The sequence below is a fragment of the Salvelinus namaycush genome, chromosome 5, assembly GCF_016432855.1.
Source record: "Salvelinus namaycush isolate Seneca chromosome 5, SaNama_1.0, whole genome shotgun sequence".
NCBI lineage: Eukaryota > Metazoa > Chordata > Actinopteri > Salmoniformes > Salmonidae > Salvelinus > Salvelinus namaycush.
Genome location: NC_052311.1, coordinates 64,883,193 through 64,903,658, shown reverse-complemented (window position 1 = coordinate 64,903,658; position 20,466 = coordinate 64,883,193). Strand labels below are relative to the sequence as shown.

The 20,466-nt window shown below is 42.3% G+C and overlaps 2 protein-coding genes across 4 annotated transcripts; both read left to right on the top strand.

The window, feature by feature from the left end:
• Window positions 1–62: 62 nt before the first annotated feature.
• LOC120048737 (folliculin-like) lies at window positions 63–12,550 on the top strand. The gene is made up of 12 exons (XM_038994920.1): window positions 63–342; window positions 3,187–3,390; window positions 3,597–3,743; window positions 7,437–7,658; window positions 7,870–8,036; window positions 8,161–8,252; window positions 9,978–10,141; window positions 10,356–10,469; window positions 10,570–10,693; window positions 10,904–11,032; window positions 11,315–11,417; window positions 11,722–12,550. Exons 2-12 carry the CDS (start codon window positions 3,187–3,189, stop codon window positions 11,927–11,929), a joined length of 1,674 nt encoding a protein of 557 aa, XP_038850848.1. The 5' UTR covers window positions 63–342; the 3' UTR covers window positions 11,930–12,550.
• Window positions 12,551–15,401: 2,851 nt separating this feature from the next.
• On the top strand, window positions 15,402–20,276 carry LOC120048736. Of its 3 annotated transcripts, XM_038994917.1 has the most exons (5): window positions 15,402–15,926; window positions 16,267–16,376; window positions 16,556–16,627; window positions 17,090–17,227; window positions 19,340–20,276. In XM_038994917.1, the coding sequence occupies exons 1-5, from the start codon at window positions 15,914–15,916 to the stop codon at window positions 19,685–19,687; spliced, it is 681 nt and encodes a 226-aa protein (XP_038850845.1). In that variant the 5' UTR covers window positions 15,402–15,913; the 3' UTR covers window positions 19,688–20,276. The 3 variants fall into 3 exon arrangements, with proteins under 3 accessions (XP_038850845.1, XP_038850847.1, XP_038850846.1); XM_038994919.1 differs by lacking the exon at window positions 16,267–16,376; XM_038994918.1 differs by lacking the exon at window positions 16,267–16,376 and having other exon boundaries at window positions 16,509–16,627.
• Window positions 20,277–20,466: the final 190 nt, after the last annotated feature.

The window sequence follows — 20,466 nt, the reverse complement described above, 5'->3', positions numbered from 1 at the left end:
TCATCTGTGCGGTCCTCCTGGATCCAAAGCGCATGACTCCCCTCATCACATGACGACTACCACTAACCTAGAGAGCGAGCGTACCAGAGCAGTGAAAAAGTATAAGCAAAGGCTAATACAGCAACAAGACTACTTTTGTGAATGAACTAGCAATTAGAACTTGCGTGTGCATTGGCGACTTATTTCCCATGCTTTTAAGAAAAATGATCATGATCTATTTTCGAGACATTTGTTCGTGCTGTGCTAGGGGTTAGCTTGTCAGTAATGTCCTTTTGTGATGTTTTGATGCAATCTGATCGCCTGTAATTTGTTGCAGTGATTGTTCACGCTGCTTTAATCAAGGTAAGTGTGCTTGACTTATAGGTTTCCATTTAGAAAGGTTGTAGGAAACTTTCCCCAGCAATTAACTTTGATTACACAGAAAGGTAATACATCATCAATGTTTACACTGAATCCAAAGACAAAGCATTGACAATAACACACCTCTGATCACCAGTCATCTATCCCAGGCCAGGTATTGGCCGTTCTCTCCCGGGCCAGGTGTTGGCCGTTCTCTCCCGGGCCAGGTGTTGGCCATTCTCTCCCGGGCCAGGTGCTGGCCGTTCTGCCGTAATAGGCCAGGCAAAACAAATTGTCGATCTCCTTTACTTTACGCTATGTATGGATACAAAGATGAAGCCACTGATTATCATGACAATTTAGCATACTGGGTGAAACTCCTAGGCAGTAAGTAGGCTTGAGTGGTATCCAGATTGTATCAACATTGTATGGTCCTGTGTGGCTCAGTTTGTAGAGCATGGCATTTGTAACGCCAGGGTTGAGGGTTCGATTCCCATGGGGGACCAGTATGAAAATATATGCACTCACTACTGCAAGTTGCTCTAGAATAGTTTTTTAACTAGGCAAGTCAGTTATGAACAAATTCTTATTTACAATGACTGCCAAACCCGGATGACGCTGGGCCAATTGTGCACCGGTTGTGATCCAGCCTAGAATTGAACCAAGGTCCGTAGTGACGCCTCTAGCACTGGGATGCAGTGCCTTAGACCGCTGCGCCACTCGGGAGCGTCTGCAAAATAACAAATAAAAAAGTTTTTTTAAATACCAACCTTGTGCCATTCCAGGAAATTTGGTAATAGCGGCATTGAACACAGGGGGTGCTTTTTTCAAACCACACTGATACACTGAAATCCGAAGGTTAACAATGGTACCAAGTGCTTGTAAAATCCCATAGAGAATGCTAACGAAATGCTAATGAGCGCATTGCGAACATTTCGTACAGTTTCTGACCTAAACTATACAAGTAACTCAAAAATGCTCTTCACAGTTTGTTGCACGCACACAAAAAATATTAGCCAGGAGGGGATTCTCTGCTATTACCAAGAAAATGTTGATTTTGGAAGAAGCTAACCACTTAGCTAGATAGATAACAAGCTACTAAATTAGCAAACCAAATGCACAACTGCAGAGCATTTAGCACATTTTAGTCAGTTAACTTAATAGTTATAAGATATCTAGCTCGCAAGCATTTAGTTGTGAATTCCATACTGTAATTAGATCACCTGGCGCATGCTGCACAACAGTGAGTGACTCACAAGGCTCCGGTCTCTCATCGTTGTGTGCTTGTAAACGAACACCAAGTGGCACGTGACTGGAAACTACAGTAAGCTTCATAATAATGTGGTAGGTGAAATGAAGAACGCAATGTTCTTTATCTCCTAACGTATTGCACAAGTTGACTGCAGGTATTTACTTAAAAAGTTGCTACAAATATTCAAATGTATTAAAAAACTTAAAATAAATAGTTTCAATGGTATTTACGCTATTGAAAAACCATCCAGTGGCTTTTTCCAACTACCCTGGTATACAGTATACCGCCCAAGCCTACTAGACAGCAGCTGAGTAGCCTGATTGTTCATTCCATATTGTCCATTTTACTTTGACCTGTCCTGTTTTTAACTTCGGGATAGGTGTCCCTTCCACGGGACGGTTGAGCTAACGTAGGCTAATGCGATTAGCATGAAGTTGTAAGTAACAAGAAAATTTCCCAGGACATAGACATATCTGATATTGTCAGAAAGCTTAAATTCTTGTTCATCTAACTGCACTGTCCAATTTACAGTAGCTATTACAGTGAAAGTATAGCATGCTATTGTTTGAGGAGAGTGCACAATTTTGAACATGAAAAGTTATTAATAAACAAATTAGGCACATTTGGGCAGTCTTGATACAAAATGTTGAACAGAAATGCAGTGGTTCATTGGATCAGTCTAAAACTTTGCACATACACTGATGCCATCTAGTGGCCAAAATCTAAATTGCACCTGGGCTGGAATAATACATTATGGCCTTTCTCTTGCATTTCAAACATGATGGTACAAAACAAATACAAAAGAACGGTTATTTTTTTTCTTTGTATTATCTTTTACCAGATCTATTGTGTTATATTCTACTAAATTCCTTTCACATTTCCATACACTTCAAAGTGTTTCCTTTTAAATGGTACCAAGAATATGCATATCCTTGCTTCAGGGCCTGAGCTACAGGCAGTTAGATTTGGGTATGTAATTTTAGGCAAAAATTGAAAAAAGGGGCTAATCCTTAAGATTTTTAAGATATATTTGTTAACATGCCATATTCGAAGCACTTAATTTTTTTTGGTTGGGCGCAATTTAGGTTACGCTATTTGATTCGGAGAAACGTGCATGATGTGCATGATGTAAAAAGTGTCTGTCTCATGACATTGTCATAAATTTGATCTCTACTCCAGCCTGTATTCTACAGAAAAGGCCATATACTCTTTCTACCTTATGCTATAGGCTACATGATTTATGTTAGATGATTTGTTGACGGTATGTTGGAGTGCCGCAGCGGTTCGTCTCTCCAACAGCACCCTGGAGAGACACACTCGGCATGGACAAGAAAAATATTTTGCTTCCCTGCTTTTGACAAAGTGAGCACTGCTTATCACATGGCGGCATCGGCATTCACCTAAATAGCCCATGTGCCAAAGGGTGAGATAAATTGTCATTCTTTTTGGGCAGATTTATGTGACGTTTTATGTGTTGTTGGTACATCTTGGTCAGTTTAGCTTGGAAAATGCCACCCTCGTCAATCTGCCACAGATGTAAAAATCTGCCTAATCCTGCCTAATGGGTGGGCCGGCCCTGTTCTTTCCCCCTTCAGATGAATGCTCTGGTAGCTCTCTGTCATTTCTGTGAGCTCCATGGCCCCCGCACCCTGTTCTGCACCGAGGCTCTGCACCCCCCATCCCCCACACCCTCCCAGGCTGGCGCCCCCATACCCGGGGACAGGGAGTCGGACAGAGAGGGAGAGGGACTCACCATGAGGGCAAACAGCTCAGCTACACAGAGAGGAGACATGTGCGAGGTGAGTGGGAGATGTGTGTGAGATGAGTGAAGGGCTGAACGGACAGAATAGAAATGACATTGACTAATTTGTTTTGTCTAATAACTATTCTTTCTGGTCATCTCGTTTTCTCTCCCTCTCTTCCCTTCTCAGTCACTCACTCTCACTCTCTCTTACTTACTCACTCTCTCTCATTCACTCCCTGTCTCTCTCCATCTCTTTGTCAGGGCTGCCGGTCTCTCCCAGCGTCTCACCCTGGCTTCGTCAGTGTGGACAGTGAGACAGGCATCCGGTTCCTCAGCCACCAACAACCTAGACAACCCCAGCTCTTCAGTGTGGTCCGCCAGGCCTGCGTACGCAGCCTCAGCTGTGAGGTAACCACCTGTGTGTGTGTGTGTGTGTGAGTGTGCGTGTTGCCATTTTTCTTGCATTAAGACTCATGACTGTTTGTCAATACATAAGCCTTTAGTTAAGGATGGCAGGTAACCTAGTAACGAAAAGGTTGCTGGTTCCAATACCCAAGCCGACAAGGTAAAGAATCTGTCAATGTGCCCTTGAGCAAGGCATTTAACCCTAATTTTCTCCAGGGGTGCTGTACTATGGCTGTACTATGGTTGACCCTATAAAACAAGACATTTCACTGCAGCTATCCGGTGTATGTGACAATATATATCAGGGGTCTCCAACCTTTTCTAGCGTGAGAGCTACTTAAAAAAAAAAATCGCAAGCTACTAAGTTTATTTTCACGCTTTCAAATAGGCACATTTTTCTTCTATCCTCTGCAACTCTTCCCCGGGTCCTTAGTGTACAATAGCAAGTAGTGCACTATGTTTTCTGTCAATATACCTGGTAAAATAATGGTTAAACAACTCTAAGGGGGGCCCTTTCAAATATTTTAAATACAGTTGAAGTCGGAAGTTTACATACACTTAGGTTGGAGTCATTAAAACTCATTTTTCAACCACTCCACAAATTTCTTGTTAACAAACTATAGTTTTGGCAAGTCGGTTAGGACATCTACTTTGTGCATGACACAAGTCATTTTTACAACAATTGTTTACAGACAGATTATTTCACTTATAATTAACTGTATCACAATTCCAGTGGGTCAGAAGTTTACATACACTAAATTGACTGTGCCTTTAAACAGCTTGGAAAATTCCAGAAAATTATGTCATGGCTTTAGAAGCTTCTGATAGGCTAATTGTTATCATTTGAGTCAATTGGAGGTTTACCTGTGGATGTATTTCAAGGCCTACCTTCAAACTCAGTGCCTCTTTGCTTGACATCATGGGAAAATCAAAAGAAATCAGCCAAGACCTCAGAAAAAAAATTGTAGACCTCCACAAGTCTGGTTCATCCTTGGGAGCAATTTCCAAACGGCTGACGGTACCACGTTCATCTGTACAAACAATAGTATAAACACCATGGGACCATGCAGTAGTCATACTGCTCAGGAAGGAGATGTGTTCTGTCTCCTAGAGATTAACATACTTTGGTGCGAAAAGTGCAAATCAATCCCAGAACAACAGCAAAGGACCTTGCGAAGATGCTGGAGGAAACAGGTACAAAAGTATCTATATTCACAGTTAAACGAGCCCTTTTTCGACATAAACTGAAAGGCCGCTCAGCAAGGAAGAAGCCACTGCTCCAAAACCGCCATAAAGCCAGACTACGGTTTACAACTGCATATGGGGACAAAGATCATACTTTTTGGGGAAATGTCCTCTGGTCTGATGAAACAAAAATATAACTTTTTGGCCATTATGACCATCGTTATGTTTGGAGGAAAAAGGAGGAGGCTTGCAAGCCGAAGAACACCATCCCAACTGTGAAGCACAGGGGTGGCAGTATCATGTTGTGGGGGTGCTTTGCTGCAGGAGGGACTGGTGCACTTCACAAAATAGATGGAATCATGAGGATGGAAAATTATGTGGATATATTGAAGCAACATCTCAAGACCTCAGTCAGGAAGTTAAAGCTTGGTCGCAGATGGGTCTTCCAAATGGACAATGAACCCAATCATACTTCCAAAGTTGTGGCAAAATGGCTTAAGGACAACAAAGTCAAGGTATTGGAGTGCCCATCACAAAGCCCTGACCTCAACCCTATAGAAAATTTGTAGGCAGAACTGAAAAGGCGTGTGTGAGCAAGGAGGCCTACAAACCTGACTCCATTACACCAGCTCTGTCAGGAGGAATGGGCCAAAATTCACCCAACTTACTGTGGGAAGCTTGTGGAAGGCTACACGACACGTTTGACCCAAGTTAATCTATTTAAAGGCAATGTTACCAAATACTAATTGAGTTTATGTAAACTTCTGACCCACTGGGAATGTGATGAAAGAAATAAAAGCTGAAATAAATCATTCTCTACTATTATTCTGACATTTCACATTCTTAAAATAAAGTGGTGATCCTAACTGACCTAAAACAGGGAATTTTTACTAGGATTAAATATTCAGGAATTGTGAAAAAATGAGTTTAAATGTATTTGGCTAAGGTGTATGTAAACTTCTGACTTCAACTGTATATTCCCAAATTATGTTCTCAGTTTGAATTTTCACTCTGAAAATTACAATTGTTCATAGAGAAACAATGAAATTGGATGTGCTGAGTCCATGTCAATGCCTAAATCACAGCAGAAGACAATTTTTGGGGGGGTCTGGAAGAAAACAAACTAATTATTTTGAAGTGTAGTTCCACTTTTATTTTCCAGTGTAGTTCCACTTCCCTTTTAATCGTGCATCTAGGGAGTGAGGAATGTGCCGGTTTAGCGGTGGTTCTTTGCTCATTTCATGGCAAAGTTAGCAAATAACCAAATAATAGATACAAATGATATACTTACTCATGATATACTTCTGCCAGGTAAGCCTACTTTGCAGTTAACATTTAATTGAGAAGGTTTTGGGGGAAGTGTTACTATCAACCCACGAGATGGTTATCACATCAACTGGCTACACACGGAGTGATGAACAAATGTGTGCCCCACACAGACAGACAGGTGCAATATTGCTGGAAATTAATTGGCAGCTATTGGGTGTGGCTTTTTAAGCCAACTGGGCATAACATTTACTTTTTAAGCCAACAGGGCATAACATTTACTTTTTAAGCCAACAGGGCATAACATTTACTTTTTAAGCCAACTGGGCATAACATTTACTTTTTAAGCCAACTGGGCATAACATTTACTTTTTAAGCCAACAGGGCATAACATTTACTTTTTAAGCCAACAGGGCATAACATTTACTTTTTAAGCCAACAGGGCATAACATTTACTTTTTAAGCCAACAGGGCATAACATTTACTTTTTAAGCCAACTGGGCATAACATTTACTTTTTAAGCCAACTGGGCATAACATTTACTTTTTAAGCCAACTGGGCATAACATTTACTTTTTAAGCCAACTGGGCATAACATTTACTTTTTGGGCCACCAGCCACTGTGGCAGGTAGATAAAAAAATCTACCAGCCACTCAGAATTTTTACCAGACAAAATATTTTTCTCCCGCTAAAATTACACCAACAAAACACTCAAACAGATGACATGCTTTTTAATGTTTGTAAAACAATAAATGTATTACTAGTAAGAAGTAATTATATTGTTTAATTTCATTCTTTTAACCAAAATGTTCACCTGCACATTTAGGGTAATGTGACTTTAGGCCCTGGTGGCTAACCAGAGGTGGGATAATGTCAATGTTGCGTTGATTAGATAGTAGCTGGGAGCTTGCAGTGCCTGAGTCTACTTGTGAGATTTGTTTGCGGTGGAAAATTGCATGTACTTTCAGAATTGTTTGGTGAGCTACTCATTGGTGGGCTGCGAGCTACTGCATGATCTACCTGTTGGAGACCCCTGATAGATAGATATCACAGGAGGTTGGTGGCACCTTAATTGGGGAGAACGGGCTTGTGGTAATGACGGGAGCGGAGTCAGTGGAATGGTATCAAATACATCAAACATGATTTCCAGGTGTTTGATGCCATTCCATTTGCTCTGTTCCTAATGTCTGTTCTCCCCTCAGTACCCTCCCTCTCTCATCTGCCTCTCTCCCTCCCTGCCTCTAGGTGTGTCCAGGTCGTGAGGGTCCTATCTTCTTTGGGGATGAGCAGCATGGTTTTGTGTTCTCTCACACATTCTTCATCAAGGACAGCCTGGCCCGGGGCTTCCAGCGGTGGTACAGTATCGTCATGGTAGCCATGGACAGGATCTACCTCATCAACTCCTGGCCCTTCCTGCTGCGCCACCTCAGACTCACTATACAGAGTCTACAGAGCACAGCACTGAAGGTAAGGACACACACACAAACTAACACACCATGTTAAATGTATGGGACATAGATATATACACACACATTAAAACACACTTACTATTCATAACGTGAACATTAAACATAAGACAAATAAACATGAACACTAACTCTTACTACCAGACAGAATAGGGGGGCCATGTTTGACTTCTCTCCCTCTAATTTCTCCCCCCTCCCCCTATCCTCTACAGGTGTTTGACAGTGAGCAGTGTGTGTGTCCTCAGAGGGCGGTGAGGATGAACAGTGTGTTCTCTCCTGCTGTCTTCCCCCACCAGAGGAGTGGTAACGCGGCCCGCTCCCTGCCCTCCCTCACCCAGCACACCAACCTCTGGGCCAGCCTACACTCCTCCTTCAGCTGGTGAGACAGCTAACTGTCGCTAACGATCACTAAGGTTACTAATCTAAACAATAGCAGACATACAGTCAACATCAGGGGTGGTCGTGCAGTGTTCTATCTGTCTATCTTTTCTCCTCTACTGCAGGTTACTGAAGGCCTGTGGTAGTCGTCTGACAGAGAAGCTGCTGGAGGGAGCTCCCACAGAGGACACTCTGGTTCTTATAGAGAGACAGACAGGTACGCACGCGTGCTCATAGAGAGACAGACTGATGCGCACTTGTGCTCATATAGAGACAGAGAGGTACACACGGGTGCTCATAGAGAGACAGACAGGTACACACAGGTGCTCATAGAGAGACAGACAAGTACTCATAGAGAGACAGACAGGTACGCACTGGTGCTCATAGAGAGACGGACAGGTGCGCACGGGTGCTCATAGAGAGACGGACAGGTGCGCACGGGTGCTCATAGAGAGACAGACAGGTGCTTATAGAGAGACAGACAGGTACACAAATGTGCTCATAGAGAGACAGACAGGTGCGCACGGGTGCTCATAGAGAGACAGACAGGTGCGCACAGGTACTAATAGAGAGACAGACAGGTACACACAGGTGCTCATAGAGAGACAGACAGGTGCGCACAGGTACTAATAGAGAGACAGACAGGTACACACAGGTGCTCATAGAGAGACAGACAGGTGCGCACAGGTGCTCATAGAGAGACAGACATGTGCGCACAGGTACTAATAGAGAGACAGACAGGTACACACAGGTGCTCATAGAGAGACAGACAGGTGCGCACGGGTGCTCATAGAGAGACAGACAGGTGCTCATAGAGAGACAGACAGGTGCGCACAGGTGCTCATAGAGAGACAGACAGGTGCGCACGGGTGCTTATAGAGAGACAGACAAGTGCGCACAGGCGCTCATAGAGAGACAGACAAGTGCGCACAGGCGCTCATAGAGAGACAGACAGGTACGCACGGGTGCTCATAGAGAGACAGACAGGTACACACAGGTGCTCATAGAGAGACAGACAGGTACACACATGTGCTTATTGAGAGACAGACAGGTACACACTGGTGCTCATAGAGAGATAGACAGGTACGCACTAGTGCTCATAGAGAGATAGACAGGTACACACGGGTGCTCAAAGAGAGACAGACAAGTGCGCACAGGTGCTCATAGAGACAGACAGGTATGTGCTGGTGCTCATAGAGAGACAGACAGGTAGCCCGACTGGTGTTCATAGAAAGACAGACAGGCAGACAGACAGGATAACTCTAGAGGTGGGAGACACCGTGAGACCAGTTTAACACTAGTCAGTGAGACATATTACCCCATATGGCTCAAGTTAAAAGAAGTGAATAAAAAGGGTGTGATCTGATATCATGGTAAAACGTTTCTGACAGCATTATCATGAGAAGTCATGTGCTTGCCCAGTGTGTCAGAGTGGAACAGGAATCCGTATCTACATTTACATTTAAGTCATTTAGCAGACGCTCTTATCCAGAGCGACTTACAAGTACATTCATACTTTTTTTTTTTGTACTGGTCCCCCGTGGGAATCGAACCCACAACCCTGGCGTTGCAAGCGCCATGCTCTACCAACTGAGCCACACGGGACTGAGCCACACGGGATCTACAGTAAACGTGTGATTAACACGGTTAGACCATGAGGACAGAGAGCTACGATGTGACTCACTCAACCATATCACACAAATTCCATTCTGATTACCATTTTTGGGACAAAAATGTTTCCATTGCTCCCCCCTGTTCAGCTCTGATATTGCAAGTCGCTATGAAACTTGAATACTTCCAATCAGGAAAATAGTTGCAATTGTTACTTTGTTTACTATCCTGGCTAAATCAATTAAAATAAAATAACAGTATATATCTTGGAATTAGTCCCGATATTGGGTGTTTTGTATGTCTTTTTAACAATGTCCTGTTGTCTTCTCAGAGCAAGAGGAGGAAATGAGTTGCTGGGAAGGAGCAGAAGGGGGCGGGTCTAGACCCCAGTGCCACCAATCGGAGAGCGAGCTGTACAGAGACTTCTTGTTTGACGAGGGGAAAGCAGAGTGGTATCCTGGTCCAAAGTTCAGGTCCTTGAGACATTTAAGACAGGTAAACATTAGTGTGCCTTTCTCCCTACCACATCATGAACACTTTCATTTCTAGCACATCATACGCCATACTTAATTCTGTTAACCACTTGGTTTCAAAAACAACAACTTTGTGAGCCAATTGGTTATAGAGGGAAACCAATATCCTCTTATTTTGTGAATGCATTTCTTGTCTGTTTCCTTGTGATGATATCTGTTATCTGATTGGTACACAGGTGCTCGGGACCACTGATTTCCGCCAGCTAGCATGGCACGTGCTCATGGGAAATCAGGTCATATTGAGAGGGGCTGACCCAGGGCTCATCCATTCAGCATTCACCATGCTGAAGGTCAGCCAATCAAAAGTTTACTCATCGTATCCCCCTTTAATAAAGAATATTCCTCCTAACATTCATCGCTAATCACATGGTTTGGTATATATCCCATCAGGCCTTGCTCCCGGTGGGCTGTGTCCGCTCTGTGACGTACAGCGCCCAGTATGAGGAAGCATACCGATGTAACTTCCTGGGCCTCAGCCCTGACGTGCCTATCCCCACACACGTCAGCTCCTCAGGTACACAAACCCAGAATACATCACTGTGGTTACTGCTTTATTTGGAGGTCTGCTTATAATCACTATTACATATGCTAATAATAAAATACTGTATGATAATGATATCAGTTATAAGTGCGAACAGAACAATTAACAAATAAAAGGTTTTCATAAGGTTTCGAATCCTAAAATACCCATAAAATATGTCCATCCTGCTGTGTCCCTTCCCAGAGTTCTCAGTGTTGGTGGATGTGGTCAGTGTGGAGAGGGGCTCTCTGTACTCTGCTGCTTGTGGTGAAGACATCCTCTCACTCTACCAGTTCAACATCAGCAGTACCAACTCACAGCCTACAGATAAAGGTGAGGATATACCCCATCTGGACAATATACTGTATACATCATCAACATGAAGGTATACATTATACATGTCTTCTTCAAGGCATCTCTAGTTGTTAACAATCATGGCAAAGGTCAAAGACAATTAGTTGTGTGAAATTTCCCTCCATTAACTTTCCAGTTTCAATCTATTGACCTGCATCTCTCGTGCTCTCTCCCTGTCTCTCTTCACCCCTATCACTCTCCCTCCCTTGCTCTCTGTCCCTCTCTCCCGTCCTCTCTCTCTTCCCCCCACCCCTCTCTCAGGTCCCACGTTGTTGAATAAGATCGAGGTGGCGTTGTCCAATGAGAACCTGTCAGTGGACGTGGTCTCTCACTGTCTGCTGTGTCTGAAGGAGGAGTGGATGAAGTGAGTAACAACAACCCCTCTGATAAGCAGGAAATTTCCCTAAACTTTGAAGTTTCATTTCTTTGGCTTTTTCTAAACAGAGGTATGCAACTGTAGATAGTGGGGCATTAAAGAGTCAAACAAGTCCCCCAATGAAACCCCCCAAAGCCCCAGCCTGGTTACATTGGCTGTGCAGTACAGGATGATGTGGAATGCTTAATGTAGACCAGAATCATTGGGAAATTCCAATAACTCCTCTCCCTCCCACTTCTATCCATACCCATCCTCCCCTTAACCCCCTCTCTTTATCCCTTCAATTCCTTAGTAAAGTGAAGGTGCTGTTTAAGTTCTCCAAGGTAGATGGGCGTGGGAGGGAGGACACCCAGAAGGTGTTGGCCCTGCTGGGTGCCACGGGGTCTGGGGAGGAGGACAACGTCAAGCTGCTCAAGTTCTGGATGACGGGACTCAGCAAGACCTACAAGAGCCATCTGATGACCGCTGTCAGAGGAGGGGAGAGGCCCCTTAGCCAGTGAGAGAGCAGTGGAGGAGAAGATGAGAGGTAGCGGGAGAGACCATACAGCTGGAGTGAAATATACTGTATCTCAGTATAGGAGACTGGTGGGAGGAGGTATAGGAGGGTGGGCTCATTGTAACGGCTGGAATCGATTAAATGGAACGGAGTCAAACGTGATTTCCATATGTTTGATGTGTTTGACACCGTTCCATTTCTACCTTTCCAGCCATTACAATGAGCCCGTCGATTAGCTCCTCCCAGCACCCTCTGCGTGTATCTACTACTGTATTTGGACAGACAGAGAGAAAGGGAAAGAAAACGAGTGTGAATGAGTGAGTAATGACAGATAGACTGACTGAAGGATATGTTTGTGTCCAGGTGCTGACTTGATTAAACCCCATCCTTCACCATAAAGAACAAAAAGCCACTCCATGGGTCGGTTTTAAATTAATAATTAATTCAGATACATTACGTAAAACGTAATAAGTAATTTGTATCTTTTTTTTAGTAATCAAAAGGGAATTATTATAGGAACACTGTCCACAATTTTATGTCTGACTTATTATAAAAGTTTCAATAGTTTGTTAACACATTGTACAGAGATATTCAAATAAAATAACTGCTTGAGCTGAAACTGAAATATTGGTGTGGCATTCATCCTTTTTCCCAACTGGCACCATCTTGTGGAGAATCATTAAATCAAAGAAAGAAGGGAGAAGAAAAAGAGTGGAGGGGAAAAAAACTTGTGTCCTTTGCCAGTTCCCTCTCACATGCTTTTTTTTACAATGAGTGGCTGTCAGCCAAGAGACCTCAAGTGGTGTAAAACAACAGTTCTAGGTCTTCGGTGACACGCAACATAAAAACCCTTGCATAACGAGCTCTCAGTCCCTCAACATATCATTGTGTTGTATACTACCACATCAGCAGGGGGCTTCTTCACTAACAAGCTAGTAACTCATTATTAGAAGTAAATAACTGCAAAGCTTTTTGTGTTTTCGCAGTTATTTGATCCCTTTCAGAAGGCTTTTGCTGAAGTCTGCAGACTTGTAAAATCCAGTAGCACGAGGCTTTGTTCAAGTTCATGCCCTGTTTTTTTTTTACTGTGTATGTATATAATGCTTGAGCAAATTAGGGAGTATTATAACATACATTTTTGTGTGTAGTTATACTTCTACTCTTGCACTGCATCTCAGTGCAAGAGGCTTCACTACAGTCCCTGGTTCGAATCCAGGCTGTATCACATCCGGCCATGATTGGGATTCCCATAGGGCGGCGCACAATTGGCCCAGCGTCGTCCTGATTTGGCCGGGGTAGGCGGTCATTGTAAATAAGAATTTGTTCTTAACTGACTTACCTAGTTAAATAAAGGTTAAACATTTTTTATTATAGTTCTTAAAAAGAGTGGGTGAAATTTGAGCTTTTAAAAAATATATATATAAATAGAATGTACCAGTGAATCATACCTACTTAAAGTGTGTTTTCAACACAGAACAAAGAAATACAGTTGGTTACACATGACCCAGTCAATGTTTGATTTGATATTGTAAACTGTAGGCCAGCCCGCTGGTGGAACGTTAGGTCTTATAATATAGTAGATTAGACAATAAAACAAAGTTACAGATGCAGAAATATCATACCCCCAAGAGATGCTAACCTCTCACCATTACAATAACATGGAGGTTAGCATTTTTGGGGTGTATGATATTTGTGCGTCTAACTTCCTCAATCATCATTATTTACAATTCATTCAGGATTATCCATAATCATGGTAGCATCCACATTAATGTAGAAGGGTTTAGAAACATATTATATTCTTATTTACAATGGAAGTGACTCAATGAGACAAAACATTATTATTTGCAATTAGTTTCTATTGGGCACAAAATAATCTGAAACACAACCAAAACAAACCACAAATGCATCCAACAAGATTGTTAAGTCACAAGCTTAATGTAATCATTGAATGCAAAGAATATGGGACCAAATACTAAACTTTTGACTACTTTAATACACATATAAGGGAATTTGTCCCAATACTTTTGGTCCCCTAAAATGGTGGGACTATATACAAAAAGTGCTGTAATTTCTAAACAGTTCACCCGATATGGAGGAAAATACCCACAAGTTAAAGCTGACAGTCTGCGCTTTAACCTCATAGTCATTGTATAATTTCAAAACCAAAGTGTTGGAGTATAGAGCCAAAAGAAAACATGCTTCACTGATCCAATAATTACAGAGTGCACTGTATATACACTCTGGGTAGAAGCTCTTAGACACAGATCTAGGACCATCTTATCATTACCACATACTAACCTGAACCATAAATTAAGAATATGCTAAACTGACCTGAGATCATGGATCATCCTACAGCCCTATGCAGAGGACCAAGGTGAAAAGAGTTAGGACTGAGGGTGAAGAATGTTGGTCTGTTGGACTGCAGAACTCTGTCTTCCTTTTCCCTTTGGATCTCTGGAACATTCACTGTTTCTCTTGGCCCATGTTCAAAATGGAAGTGACACAAGAAGTAGTACTACAACAATTGCTACGTAAAACCTGAACATGACAATGTACTAATTGATCTACTTCTGATCCCCACTCACTTTCCCAATACTAGTTTGTCATAACTAAAATATCTGTGTAGCACTTTAAATAATAAACTAGTGTACCACAAATTAAAGTGCTATCAAAATGTGAGAAAGTATCTAAGCCTCCAAACTGTGGGATATTAAACTTTTCCATTTCAAATCAACGGTCATTTTTTTGTTATTAATTTATTATTTTGTTTTGAGAAGCAACATCAGCTTCACTGTCATGATGATTATTGGCTTTGCACACTTGAATGACTTGCAGCTTATGTCAGTCAGTGTTGCAATCCTTTTAGCGACCCAAAAATACAAGATAATTCTTGATTTATGAGATCCTCTGGTGACTCAACAGGGTGAGTATTACTAACTGGCTCACTGGAGACAAGGAGGCAGGCACACGCTCAGGCACACATGGGGGGATTGAAAACATATGGCATGACTTAAGCCTTCTGAGGACTCATTTGGATTGTGGGTGGGGGGTGGCAGAGAGAGAGGGAGAGAAACTTCTGTATGTGTAATGTTAACTGTTAATTTTTATTGTTTATTTCACTTTTGTATATTATTATTACCTCACTTGCTTTGGCAATGTTAACACATGTTTCCCATGCCAATAAAGCCCCTTGAATTGAATTGAATTGAGAGACAGTGAGAGAGAGGAACTTTTGTGAGTGTAATATTTACTGTTTATTTTGTATTGTTTATTTTACTTTTGTTTATCTATTTCACTTGCTTTGGCAATGTAAACATATGTTTCCCATGCCAATAAAGCCCCTTGAATTTCATTTCATTTAATTGCGTGGGAGAGGGGGCTTGGTCAGTCAATAGGGAGGTGAAATGACTGGTGGTGGGAGGGGCTGAGAGATTTACAGGGAGCAGATATCAAGCACTTTCCCTTTCAGGCTAGCCTCTGTCTGAGCTCACACAGACAGACTGCCCAGAGGGCGAGAGAGAGATAGCGGGTCTGTTTCTCTCACTCTGTCCATTAGCCATTTAAAGGGTGAGAAGAGAGTGAGGTCTGTAATATACTGGGTCAACAGGGAAACAGAAAGGGAAAGGAGAGAGAGAGAGAGAGAGAGAGAGAGAGAGAGGCTGCAGCTTGACAAACTGGGAGGTGGGAAAATCCAAAGTGAGATCGCAGTGCAGATTGAGTGAGAGAAGGGGGTGTGGAGATTTGGAAAGTACCAGGGAGACAAAAGGAGGAATTCTAAAAAAAGAGGTCAACTAAGCTGGAATCTCAACAGTAGAGGGAAAAGACTCAGAGCTCAGAGCTCTCTCTCTCTCTCTCTCACTCTGTCACACACTTGACGGAACCGCTGAGGAAACTTTGCCTAGTCAGACCAGAGGATTTATTTGAGCTGCGAATTGCATGGTTTCAACCACAGAAATGGAGAAGTGGCCTTTCTCATGAAGATAAAAGGATGTCACGATCAGGTAAGAGGAATTCAGTGATGACATCAATTCAGAGTATGCAAAAGTGAATTGATTGATTCGTGGATTTGTATTTGTTTAATTAATTTGACCAGATTAGTGGATTTGTATTTGTTTAATTAATTTGACCACATTACCATTGTACTGTAATTCCTATAGTGATTCTGTAATTTGGGTTTGTAGTTAATTTGCTCAAACTATTAATTAAAGCAATAAGTTAACATGAAGTCATGGTGTTTCTCATTAAGCATGTGGCTGGAACCACATGGACAGGACACATACATTTTCCATCCATTAACCTGCTGCATTTCTCTCTCTCTCTCTTTACTTCGATCTCTCACAGTTTTACTGTTGCTATCAATATTGACACTCCAAGGTAGCGGATGTGATTACTTTTTGAGGGGGGTTGTCGATAATCTTCAAACCACCATTAACTCAGACCACTCTGGATTTGTGAGTTGAACGTTGTGGCTATCCTTTTGTACCTGCATGCACCCTGAGTAATGACAGTGGTTTAAACAAATATGCTTTCACTTCCTAGTGGTTACATTTTTTATCAATTCGATGTTTTGTCTATTGGCATAGATACTCTTGTGAATACTGTGATTCCTGAACCAGTTTTTTCCTCCAAGCGCAAGGTGTTCCCTAAAGACTATTGGATTTCCCACCACTACAATGTCAACCTGCTGTGCAACACTGATCCGGTGAGGCACCATCTATTGATTAAATGACACCATTTTAGTAAATGATTTATTCTCGTGTTTTATACAAACATGTCACACTTAGTGTATCTGCTGTCTATCATTAAATCCTTCATTCTGATTCTCTGTTGAGCAATGCGGGAGGACCGGCTCATGGTAATGGCTGGAACGGAGTTTGTGGAATGGTATCAAATATACAGTATCAAACACTGGTTTTCCATGTGTTTGGCGCCATTCAATTCGCTCCCTTCCAAACATTATTATGAGCCGTCCTCCCCTCAGCAGCCTCTACTGGTTCCAGTACTCTAGTCTACCTTTGTGTTGTTGTCAGCGTTACTGGGCAAGATAATCAATAACCTCTGATTAGCACAATGATGATCAGCTCTGTGTGGTGCGCCGTCTATTCAAATCATCAGCGTAACCTCTGTGTCTAAAATCCTACTTCTGCCTCGGCTGTCCCTCCAGTGTTGTGTGTTCCGAGCTGCGACTGTTCTCTCTGATTCCTGGCTCCAGCTCCGCAGCCAGCTGTGGCCAGAGCATCATAGCTTCGAATTCATCTCCAACCTTATACAAGCCCTGGATGACAGGGGTATGACAAAAGGGGTAGGTATACCATGTCGTGGACATACTCCAGTTATAACCGCGGGAGGTATGGGGGCTGAGGGTGCAGCAACCCCCCCCCCCCCCCCCCCCCCCCAAAATGTAACTTTTTTTCACTAAAGTCGTGCATTGGTCCTGTATTAGCGAAACAATATAGCCGTCTGTATTGCCAGAAAATCTTTCTTCCCCAAACTACTTCCCGAGGCTGTGACTAGTAGTCTATATGAACTGTTTTGGATAGAGAGAGTGTACTGTAGGTTGCAAGTGGGGGTGAACAAGTAGCAGCATGTACTCAAAAGAGACGTACACAGCAGCCTTAAACATTTTGGACTAAGTTATGTAAAAATAAAACAACTATGCCCTGGCAAATGCAACAAAACACTATAAAGATGCCTTATTGTAGTAAAAAATGACAGAAAATGGCTAAAACAGGGGAGAATAACGTTTTTTTCCAGGGATGCAAACTAGTCACCTTTCGGCGAAATTCGCGGTTTTGAATCCAAAATAGGTGACCTACGTGTTCGTGTAGATCCGATGAGAAAAGGTGGGGGGGCTTTGGATGACTGCTGGCTGTATGCGAACGAGTGATGCGTGTTTGGAGCAATACTGGCTGCACTGTATACAAGGCTCAGCCAATCGTTCACATAACAACAGAATGCAGCACGCGACCGTAGAGAGAAAAGACAACAACAGCGCGCGCTCTGGAAAGAGAGTGGAAGGCAGGTTGCAAGTTAACTTACAGCAGCGCGTCCCCTGAACGATAACGAGAGGTAGGTGAGAAGCCTGACCACGGAGACGGGGGTGAGAAGGTGATGAAGTGTACTTCATGAGCTGGAACCGAAAAACAACTGGTATTTGGAAAGTTTGAGATGAGGGAGAAAGTGTGGTGAAACAAATATTTTAAGTATCTTGCTAACGTTAGCTGGATCGAATTACCCGTTAGATAGCCAGGGAAATGTTGAGCAACATTAGCCAACTTAACTGATCAAATAATTGAGTTTGTGGTGTGAAAATTAGCTGGCTAATGAAGTCAGACAGCTACAACATCAGATGAGCTAACGTTTGTAACCTAACCATTTCGCTATAGTATTAACTGGTAACGTTAAAGCAGTTAAGTGGAGCTGGGCCTGATTTAGCTGGATGTCACTATAGCGGTGAAAGGAACACCACACACTTTCCCTCTTTCTCACTTTTTCAATACAGCGCCAGTGGATAAAAAAGGGTATGCCAGGTGTACTCTGCCTGAAAGAGATCAATTATGCCAACAAAAGGCATCATGCTCTGCTGGCACATTGAAGAACAGATGTCCACAGGCAGAAAGTGTACAATGTAATAATGTGCAGTGTAGCCAAAATATATTGCTTTTTTTGTGTTGAATTTAACAGTAACACGTGTGTGAGTGAGGGGGTATTATTTAATTTTTTACTCAGTGGACGTTATTTTTGCACACATGTAGCCTTGTGCACTTGACCGATACCTGCTATAGTGGCCGCTATAATAGAGCAAAAATATAATGCCTGTGTTTCGTTCTATTTGTACTAAATATGTTTTTTGTGCAATATTTAGATGTGTGTGGTCACAAGCATTCTATTATAAAGGCTGTCATGGCTAACTGCAATATTAGTGTCTTGTTTTTTTCTCAAGACTCGAGTGTCATTTGCAATAAAGTCTAGGCAACAAATAACATTGGATTTCTTGCTTTACATTTTTTAGCTGTGAGTTAGGTTCACTTTAACCAGTTTTTATTTTGCACACAGAGACTGATCATGTAGATCATATTATTTGTTGTTTAATTAGTTAAAACCTGCATTTGCCCCGAGCATTTTCTTTTGTTGCATGTTTCAGGGAGGGGGGGGGGTGTCACCTTTTTGGGCCCTCACCAGTTTGCATCCCTGTTTTTTTCTTGACCATGTGGCTTGACTATGCTATGACCAGTGCATAGTTTTCCTGTTTAGGTCACTTATAATGTACACAATGTATATCACAGAGGTTAACTCCCCAGAGAAACGGCTATCAATCAATGACAGTGCTTGCACTGTATGTTTGTTTAATAACAACTCCTCTCCTCCCTTATCCCCCTTTCCTCTCCTCCCTTATCACATCCCTCTCTCACAGAGATTTGAGGATCCTGACCCTTCAGTTCTTCCCTCCGTCTCCTCCTCTCCAGAGAAACTTCTCAACTTCACTTCATCTGTTTTCTCCAAATGGCTGGAACTGGGGTGCTCGGCCCCGGTGGACACTTGTCCCTTCCCCACTCTGGCCTCTCCTGCTGGGGAGGAAGAAAGGGCAGCTTTGGAAAGTAAAAAAGTGAGGTTATTAACCACACGAGCAGTTCACAGGGAGAATGAAGGGGAAACAGGGATGAGGTTACACACACCTCCAGCAACCAATAGGAGCCCAACATCCAAAGGTGGGCTCCTATTAGTTCTTTCTGGGTCTTTGTTTTTTAAAACTTTTATTTAACTAGGCAAGTCAATTAAGAACAAATTCTTATTTACAATGACGGCCTACATTGGAGCCTCCTGGATGCTACTGTAGAGCGGTTGCTAAAGTTACTGAAGTGGATCTCTTCAATGGCGCACACAAAATGGTTTGGAGCACTGGTTGGCTTTTTCTTCTCAGTCTGTCCATTCTAGCTGTTCTAATGCAGTAAGCTTTGTCAATCAAGTAACTGACATGCACACTTAATTGTTGCACTGAATGTACAACTGCAGTCAAGATTATGTATAGAATAACAACCTTTTAATTTACTGTCTGCACACCAGAGTTCTATTATAGCCATAAGAAACCATTATGTACCTATACAACATAGCCATATGTATAAAAAGCCATATTCTACACAAGCTAACTAAACACTAACAAGTGTTTTATATTGAGCAAGCTACAGAACATAAATGATTGTCCAATATTTCTGATCAAATTCATATGATATTTACAATGCAGTGGAATGAATATTTTTTTGTCTGCTCGTCTTCAATGAATGTTTTTTTTTTTTATGAACTTTTGTACATACTGCATCTTGTAAATAAAAACCATGCAGCCATTATGAGTTTCTCTGATGTAGTTTTGTGCTGACTGTTACCATCCCCAGTGGTTTTTGCCCTTAGTGCTGACTGTTACCATCCCCAGTGTGGGGAGTATTTTGCAATTGCTGCACTGCTGTCTGATTCTCAACAGCTATCCTTTTTCTTTGTCTCCTACAGGAAGACTTCTGTCATAAGTAAGTTGTAGTTCAATATCAT

What these genes read in the sequence shown, in the direction of transcription:
- LOC120048737 (XM_038994920.1), top strand. Translation starts at nt 3,187, where the DNA reads ATGAATGCTCTGGTAGCTCTCTGTCATTTCTGTGAGCTCCATGGCCCC. An exon ending in AGAGAGGAGACATGTGCGAG is followed by an intron (nt 3,391 to 3,596) that starts GTGAGTGGGAGA and finishes TCTCTTTGTCAG; the next exon opens with GGCTGCCGGTCTCTCCCAGC. An exon ending in TACAGAGCACAGCACTGAAG is followed by an intron (nt 7,659 to 7,869) that starts GTAAGGACACAC and finishes TATCCTCTACAG; the next exon opens with GTGTTTGACAGTGAGCAGTG.
- LOC120048736 (XM_038994917.1), top strand. An exon ending in ACTCAGACCACTCTGGATTT is followed by an intron (nt 16,377 to 16,555) that starts GTGAGTTGAACG and finishes TTTTCCTCCAAG; the next exon opens with CGCAAGGTGTTCCCTAAAGA. An exon ending in ACAGGGGTATGACAAAAGGG is followed by an intron (nt 17,228 to 19,339) that starts GTAGGTATACCA and finishes CCTCTCTCACAG; the next exon opens with AGATTTGAGGATCCTGACCC.